Below are 8,886 nucleotides of genomic sequence, written 5' to 3' on the forward strand. Positions count from 1 at the left end.
TTGTGGGACTGGCAGCAGCTGTTACGGCCGGGCCGCCGGCCGGGCCGGGCCGAGCAGGGATCGGGCCACCCCACCGCGACCGCTACCGCCCCACCTCGGCGCCCGGCCGGCCCTGCGTCCCAGAGAGAAGCTGGGCTTCTGCCGCCCGCTGCCCCGGCGCTGCCCTCCTCCGCTCCTCGGGTCCCCATTTCCACTTGAGGCAGGCCCTGCACCTGAGCAAGCCATCTGCATTCCTAGGGCTTGAGAGTCCAGGCCGCGAATTTCCGTAGCCCCCTCCCCTCCCCAGCACCCACAGGCACGCGGCGAGCGCGCGCGCGCGCGCGCGCACACACACACACACACACACACACACACACACACACACACACCCCCTAGCGCGCACACACCGTGCGGCCGCGAGAATGCCAGTTGCCCTCTTCCCAGACCCCTCTGAGGTCACTTCCAGAGCCAACTCTTCCTTGAGGAAGACCCGACTCATAAGACTCATAAAAAACGCAGCCCACAGCCCTTCCAGAAGGCCAGGCGGCCGCCGCTGGCCGGCAGTGACATCATAGGCTCCTGCTCGCCACGCTCGCGCCCACATTTTAGGATACAGGAACAAACACGGATGTGAAATCAAGAATGAAAGAGAGAGTAATCTAATTAATAGGCCATGAGCCGGGCTAACAAAATCAAAGAATCTGATTACACAAGTACCCCTCTTGCTATCTCCGCTCCCCCACCCCCACCCAGGTCTTCAAGCCTCCGCACTATTTCCTTTTCTAGACTGGAAAGTTCAGGCAAACCCAGAGCCCTCTGATTTCCTTATTGAAATCAAGATCAAGCCCACGGTGGGGCTCCAGCAGCAGCCGGGAGGTCACGTGGGTGACCTCCAGGCCCTCGGAACAGCCGCCCTGAGGAACTGAGATGACCAAGTGACCTGCAGAACCCGGAGAGCTGGAGAGGTGCCCCCCACACTTCTGACTCGCTTCACTCTTACCAACACCAGCAACACCAACACCTGTACTGATGGCTTACGCTGTCAGTAACAGGACTAGCAGAGACAGATTCTTCACTCGCAGACATTTCAAGAAGAGCTATTTTTAAAAAAACAAACATAACACAACTCTTCTTTTCTAATCACCTTGCTTCTGAGTCACCAATAGCCTCGAAGTCTTAACTCCCCACACCTTTCCCCCAGCATAGATGTCCGAGCACAGCCAGGTATTAGGGTTTATCACTGATACATAGCCTCTGTCCTAATCAGTCCAGTCAGCCACGTGCATTTCCTGAAAGAAGAGAATTCTTTCCTTTCTATCCTTCTGCCTTGAAAAAAACCAGGTCCACCTCCTAAATAATTAATTTCAAGTCTGCATCTAGTGCCAATACTTGTTGCATCCATTTTAGAGTTTGATTAATTACCCTGGAACTTGGGCAAACTAAACTCCATGTGGAGAGAAGGTCTTCCTTCAATTTAGTTCTGAAAGCTACAAGTTATTGATGGCTCTTACTCTATTTACATACAAATTGGTGCAAATATGCCCATATCTTAAAATGCATTTTGTATAAATATATAAAAGTGTCATTTTTGATTTAGCTTGAAGAGGTTGATCATTTATTACAAAAATAAACGAATAAATACAACAATATATTGTTGCTTCCAACAGGATAAATACTTTACAAATATATAATTTAAAAAACAAATTTAATTGTTAAAATTATTTAAAATATTACACTTATCGATAAAACTATCAATAGTATATACTGCATTTAATATTAGAACCAATTATTCTCTGAATGTTGAAAACCATTCATACAAAACAGATTATGAGCATGGTAATAAGCAAACACTGGAGGCTACAGGGGAGCAGAGGGAATCTCTAAGATCAATAATGAACAGTTCTATTTTGGAACAAAGAAGTAGTCCTTGGCTAAGTATTAAAAAAAAAAAAAAGGCAGAGCAACAACAGCAAAGTGACTATTTTAAATACACCTTGAATGATTTATCGCCCAGACTTGCAGGGGAAGATGGTTGGGTGAATGAGGTGACAGGGGCTTGGACAACTCATCAGGAACCACAGGACACTGCAAACTATAAATGGGCCTAGCTTGGGATTAGCCAGATTGATGGAACAGAACTTTGTCACTTTCCTTTGGGTTGGAAGGGGAGGAGGGGGTGGATTGAAATGGAGGAAACAAATGGGCACTTTACGAAGCACAAGACACTTGCGCTGCAAAGGAACACAATGACCAAATTCATTAAAAAGATCTGGTGATATATAACAATATTTTCATTATTTACATGTGTAACAATATAAGCCTTAGCACAAAACCTCTCAGTATAGCTGCCCTCTTTTGTTTTTCAGCCATGAATTTCATTTTGTAAATACATTCAAAGGGTTGATTTTTTTTTAAATATGGAGTGCAAGCATGAGCTCACTTTTAAAAATGCAAAATGATGAAATAAAATGGGGTTTCTTTCCCATCTTCTCCAATGAAAAGTTACTCTGCTGCCCCTAAATCTGGGCTCCTTCCAAAGTAATCAGCAAAGGTTGCTTTTTAATAGAAAACAGTGTGAAATCTAATGTTAGTTCTTTTGTTGTCAGCCAAATCCAGTAAGTAAATACCTCCTAAAATTTTAAATAGACCCATTCTCTGTCTAATCAACCACTACCATTCCTGTAGGGAAAATAGGATTTCATCTCACGTGCCAGTAGTATCCACCATATAAAACCCACCACACCCAGTCCTCAGCTTTCTCATAAGGCCTTCTTTGCTTGCCCCTGTAGACCCTCAAAAAAATGATGAAGTTTGTCGCCCACCCCCGACCCCCACTCCAGGTTGTGAATTTGCTGGGCAGAGAGATTACAATAGCAAGAGAAATAGGAAGCAAGAAGGCAAAGAAAAGTAAATTGTGGTTTCTTGTTTTCATTTTTTTCCTTCTCTTTGTTTAATAAATATGGCCTTTTTCAGATTTCACAAATCAAAATGATTGTGATTTTTAGTACGATTTGGTGTTTACAATAATGCAGCCCAATACATGGCCGTCTGGCTGGGCTTGATTTATGAAAGTGACACAGGGTCCGCCTGCAAGAAATGACTGTTCCTTGTTGCTCTCACAGTTTTCTGGGTTTTTTTAACCCCTGCATCGATATCAGAGGAAGAGAGAGGAAGATGAGAGAAGGCAGAAAGTGAGTGACAGCTAAATGAGATTAAGAGGAAATTAATCCATAAAATCATTGCTTTATCACTCCCAAATACTTTTTAAAAGTACATAGGAAGGGACTCAACTGAGCAGAGCCTTTTGCGTCTGTTGTACTCACAACCTGAGGCATTATACTTTCATTTTCCCACATTGTAAATATTGATACATTAACTTGATAAATGTGACCGCTCTGCAGGGGGTACCTAAAGAGTGATCAAAAAAAGCTCAAAGCCCCAGCACCAGTAAAGAAGATACAGAATCATACTGGGGAAAGACCGGAACATAGAAATATAGAATCTTAAGTCTGAGCTGGTAGTCACACGGAGGGTAATGCAGTGCGGCCCATAATCAGGATTTTAGAACTACTTTCTGCCAGTACAAGAAAAACAAACAAAACACCAAAACAGTTTACTAATTTAAACTGAATTGCATCTAGTTATTAATGGGAAGTAATTAATATAAAAATATTTGATAGACTTGTAAGCTAGTCTTTCCAAGTATTAGTCTTCAGCAAAAGAGGAAAGAAACTTAGCAGTATGGTTGGGGGGACCGGAGGGAAAAGAGAGGCTAAATTTGGGGGGGGCGCTCTGTATTAACCATTAATAACCAGTTGGCACATTTTTACTGGTGCTGCAGTCCCGTCTTCTGGTAAAGATGATAAAGGACACAGGTATCTCCAAGAAAAGGACTAGTCTTTAGACATTCTCACCTAAAAACACTAAAAACACCCACTGAAACCAAGGGAGAGAAAAATGTTGTGAGATCTATGGATTAACAAGGAGTGACAACTATGTTAAAGTACTAGCAGTTTCTGTCATGTCTGTCCTTTACTCCATATTTCCAAATACAGCTAAGGTGGAAGCAGGCTCTGCTTCCTCAGTGCTGTCAGTTAAGGATTTGTATTAGTAAAAAAATAATTTCTAAAGAACTCTTTTCTTCCCACATAGCGTTTATGCATCAGACACAGACTATTTCATTCTAACAAATTTATTTTCTCGATCAGCTCTTACGGAATCACTACTCAAATTAAATTACAATCAAATGATCACATCAAAAGATACCCTTACTACCTAGCAACTGTCCATATTTTCATTTCATTTTGATTTGTGCTCGTCTGAAAAAAACACGTAATACAAGATCTGGGGAAAAATAAATTACCGTTTTGCAGCAGTTCATAAGTATTCTGAATAAAATATTAAAAGAAGTCATTTAATGAAAATATAAAGCAAATATTTTTAGATCAACAACGGATCTAACAATTCTATATTGCCGTCTTTTGAAAAGTCTGTTTATTAAAACCTACCAAAAACACTGCTTGGAAATGGCAGTATTATATAATCACATCCACAGCACCCATTCAATCAAAGTTGGCAACGGATTGAGGAGAGAAGTCCAGAGAAGTGCATCGGCTGGTGCTCAGTCCTTCTAAATCTCTTTATCTGAGTCAGTCCAGAAATAAAAAATAAAAAATATTAATAAAAAAAATATTAGCGGTGGAATCTTTAGGCCTCATCCACCCCAGTGACCGCCGTTAAAGCCGGGGTTGGTGGCGGGGCCTCGCTTCGCGCCCAGTCCGCCCGCCCTGCCCAGGACTCCGCCGGGCCTCTCCCACTCCTCGCAGGACATCCCCTTCTCCCTCGCCCATCCCTCTGCTCTTTCGTGATGCTCTATTTCCAAGGATACTTTTAGGATACTTTTTCTTTTGGCTTTGTTATTCAGTCTGTTAATTTCAGAAGCTGTGAATATTTCTTTTTTTTTTTTTTTCCTGAAGACTGTTCTTTGTTTTCTCCATCCCATTTCATAGTCAATTTGTCCCCAAATGACTTTAACATGGCCAAGAGAAACAGGGCCCCGGAGCAGAGTCATCCCCTGATTAAACCCGGTGCCTCTGCTTTCTTTCAGGTCGCTCCCAGGAAAGAAAGTTTCGGTAGATCACTTTAGGCAGCCCTTTGGAGGGGGGAGTGAGTGAAAAGGAGAGAGGGGTGCTTTTTTTTTTTTTTTCTTTTTTAAAGAGGAGAGGACGAGGCAGGTGCTAGGTGCTGTCCACCGTTGCCGTGTAGGACTTCCTAGGGTGGGAAAAACCTCACGAGTACAGTTTTGGTGCGCTAGGCATCTTCACCCTTCCTTAAAAAGAAAAAGAAAAACAAAAAGGAAACACCACCACAGTATAAACGAGATCTCATTATCGCCTCCTTTTTCTCTTCCGGTTTTGTTTGTTATATATATGTATATAAAACAGTCTGGGTATTTATTACGCTTTTGTTTTGTTTTGCCCCTCCTTCCTTGGACTTCAGAAATGTCTCCTTGGTCCGTCTCTCTCTCTCTCTTTTTCCTCCAAGGGCGGGCATGTTTGTCTTTGGGCGGAGGGGTGGGCGGCGGGCCGTCCCGGGCCCGGTGCGGCCCCAGTGCGGGGTTGGCGCTGCGGCGGTGGCGGCGGCGGCGGGGGTTGGTGGCGGTGCTGACAGCGGCTGCGGAGGCGGCGGCGGCGGCGGCCCTCTTTGCGCTGCGCCCCTTGCCTTCACTGCACGCTCGTCTGCAGTCCGTGGTGAGGCGGCGGCGTGTCGGCGCTCACAGTGCCCACCTGCGAGTAGACGTCGTCGGGCGTCTGCTGTTGGATCCCGGGCGGCGTCATGCGCTTCTCCTTCTGGCGCCGGTTGCAGAACCAGACCCGCACCACCTCCTTCTCGAGCTGCAGGCTGTCGGCCAGGTTGGTGATCTCCTGCGCGGAGGGCTTGGGGCACTTGAGGAAGTGGCTCTCGAGCGCGCCCTTGACGCTCACCTCGATGGAGGTCCGCTTCTTGCGCTTGCGGCCCTGTGCCGCGATCTTGTCGATGCTCGTGGGGCTGCCGGTGCTCGAGTCCGCCTCCTCCAGCCACTTGTTCAGCAGCGGCTTGAGCTTGCACATGTTCTTGAAGCTCAGCTGCAGGGCCTCGAAGCGGCAGATGGTGGTCTGCGAGAACACGTTGCCGTACAGCGTGCCCAGCGCCAGCCCCACGTCGGCCTGTGTGAAGCCGAGTTTGATGCGCCGCTGCTTGAACTGCTTGGCGAACTGCTCCAGGTCGTCCGACGTCGGCGTGTCCTCGTCCGAGTGCGGGTCGTGGCTGTTGAGTCCGGGCCCCGCGCCGCCGCCGCCGTGGTGCGGAGGCCCCTGCGCGTGGTGCGGGTGAGGCGGGTGCGGGTGCGCGTGGTGGTGGTGGTGGTGGTGGTGCTCGGCCAGCTCGGGCGTGTCCCCGCGTACCAGCCCCGGGTGCACCAGGCTCTGGGCGCCGCCGCCCGCGCCGCCGCCGCCGCCGCCCGGACCCGGGGGCGCGCTCAGCATGCCGTTCACCGTGAAGCCCCCGGGCTGCGAGTAGAGCAGACTCTGAGGCGGCGGCTGCTGGCCTCCCGCCATGGACGGGAGGTGTGCGGCGGCAGCGGCGGCGGCGGCGGCGGCAGCGGCGGCGGCGGCGGCCCCCCAGCCCCCCGGGTGGCCCTGGTGCGGGGGCGGCGGCGGGGGCCCAAGGTGCGGCGGCCCGCGATGATGCAGCGCTGTGCCCGCGTGCAGGTCGTCGCGTCCGGAGCCGCCCTTCACGTCGGGGCCCTGCGGCGGCGGCGGCGGCGGCGGCTGCGGAGGCTGCTGGGGGCTGCCGGCCATGCCCACGGCGCTGCCGGACCAGGGCGAGCTCGCCTCCACGGCTGCAGCGGCAGCGGCGGCGGCGGCGGCGGCGGCGTGGGGCAGGGCTGTGACCCACTGGTGCGCGTGGCTTAGCATATGGCCGCCGTTGCTGGCGGCCATGGCCCCCTGCATGAAGTCGCTCTGGACCATCTTGACGGAGGACGGGTCCCCTCGGTAGGCACCCGAGGTCACGGCGGCGCTGCCGGGCTGCATGCCGCCCCCGCCGCCTCCCGCACCGCCCCCGCCGCCCCCGCCGCCGCCGCCCCCGCCGCCGCCGGCTCCCGCCGCGTCCGAGTGTACAATGGAGCCGGCCGCCAGCAGGCTGTTCCCCGGCAGGTAGGGGTTAGAAGCCGCCGTGGCCATGCCGCTCCGCTCCCGCCACCCCACCGCCGCCACCACCGCCGCCGCCGCAGCAGCAGCCGCGGCCGCCGCCGCCGCCGCCGCCGCGCCCCCCCGCCTCCCGCCTCCTTCCCCCCCTCCTCCCCCGCCCCCGCCCCGGGCCCGGGCCGGCCCCGCCGCCTTCGCCGCCGCCTCCTCCTCCGCCGCCTCCGCCCCCGCCGCCGCCGCCGCCGCCGCCGCGGCCCCCGGCTGCAGCTGCAAGGCCGCTCGGCAGGGCGCGGGGGTCGCCGGCCGGCCTTGGTCAGCAGCAGCAGCAGCAGCAGCAGCAGGAGCAGCGCTCTGGGGAGGGGGGCTCGCTTCTCGGGGCGCGCTCCGTGGCCGCCCCCTTCAGGGGGGGTCGTGGCCGCCCCCCAGCCCCGGCGCCTTCCGCTCGCTCCAGCGGGGCTCACCGGGCGGGGCGCGGGCCTGCGCTCCGGTCTCTTTGGCGGGGCGCGCCGGCTCCCGCTCCTCCCGCTGTTCTCGGGCGAGTGCGGACTCTGCCCGGGCGCGGGGCTCAGTCCACCTGCTAAGTGAAGATTTCACGGGAGACAATAAAGAAAGCAGCCGTTCCTTTCTTCCTTAACCAAATTATGGATGACCAGCAACCGGACCGCTCCTTCCCTTGCCCGCTCTCTTCTCTCCTCCTCAGGAACACATTTCACTCGTTTTCCTTTAGAGTAGTAAAACTTTTTTCGTCCTTGAAGGCGTGGTGATGCTGGCTGCTCGCGTGTGCGGAGAGGAGAGGCTGGCTCCTGCTCTCCTCCTCTGGTCCTTTCGTTTCAAGTTTTGTTCTGTCCTAGGAAAACTTCTTGCGATGGTGCATTTCTCTTAAGTTGCTATTGCCGGAGCTCTTGGTTGCCTCTGAAACAAGAGTCCTTTTTCATTCTCCTCGCAACAGTCACAGTCTGATGCGACATCTTTCCTTTTGGGCAGAAATTAGGAAACAAATATAACAAGGAAAAAACTGAACAGGAGAAAAATGAGGTCGAATGGCTCTGTTACCTTGTTGCTGACGGTTGGGGTTGGTGTTTTATTTTTTTCCCAGCAGTTGTCTGGAGGAGGAGGAGGAAGAAGAGTGCATTGGTGGAGGTGGAGGTGTGTGTGTGCATATAGGGGATCCTTGATACACAACCAACTCCAGTGGGCACGTTGCACGGCTCGTAGAGTGCACCGACGGCGCTGGCGCTGGCCGAGCCGGAGCGGAGTTGCAGCGGGAGCTCGCTCTGCGCCCTCGTTCGCGCTCTCTCTCCCTCTCTCACTTTCCCTCTCCCTCCCTCTCTCTCACTCCCTCTCCCTCTCTTCGCCCGCCCGCTCTCGCCGGGATCTGACAGTTCGCTCTCTGTCCCTCCCTCTCTGAGCAGGGACTGTCGAATGTTTACCCTCCGCCGCGAGCGCGCACCCACCACCACACTTTCCCAAATACAAGGAAGTCGAGCACCAGGGCCCCCGCTGATTGGCTACCCGCTGGGTGATTGGCAGGCCCAGAATGACTGGCTCAGGACGAGCGGCCCCCCTTCCGGCCGTTCCGATTGGTTGCTTTTTAATTTAGGCAGAGCGTCGTAGAAGCTGGAAATCTGTCGTCCCCCCCCTCGCCCAGCCTCCACCCCCCTCGCCACTTTCTCCTCTCCGCCCCTCCCCCGCCACCCCCTCCGCCACATCTTAACTCTTA

At 52.8% G+C, this 8,886-nt stretch overlaps 1 protein-coding gene across 1 annotated transcript; it reads right to left on the reverse strand.

Moving 5' to 3' along the window:
• Positions 1 to 4,929: 4,929 nt before the first annotated feature.
• POU3F3 (POU class 3 homeobox 3) lies at positions 4,930 to 7,263 on the reverse strand. Its single transcript, XM_045771772.2, has one exon. It carries the CDS (start codon positions 7,200 to 7,202, stop codon positions 5,703 to 5,705), a length of 1,500 nt encoding a protein of 499 aa, XP_045627728.1. The 5' UTR covers positions 7,203 to 7,263; the 3' UTR covers positions 4,930 to 5,702.
• Positions 7,264 to 8,886: the final 1,623 nt, after the last annotated feature.

The sequence above is a fragment of the Ursus americanus genome, chromosome 7, assembly GCF_024610735.1.
Source record: "Ursus americanus isolate L20-20 chromosome 7, mUrsAme1.1.p, whole genome shotgun sequence".
NCBI lineage: Eukaryota > Metazoa > Chordata > Mammalia > Carnivora > Ursidae > Ursus > Ursus americanus.

Excerpts from the sequence above, each read along its gene's own strand:
- POU3F3 (XM_045771772.2), bottom strand. The coding sequence starts at position 7,202 with ATGGCCACGGCGGCTTCTAACCCCTACCTGCCGGGGAACAGCCTGCTG.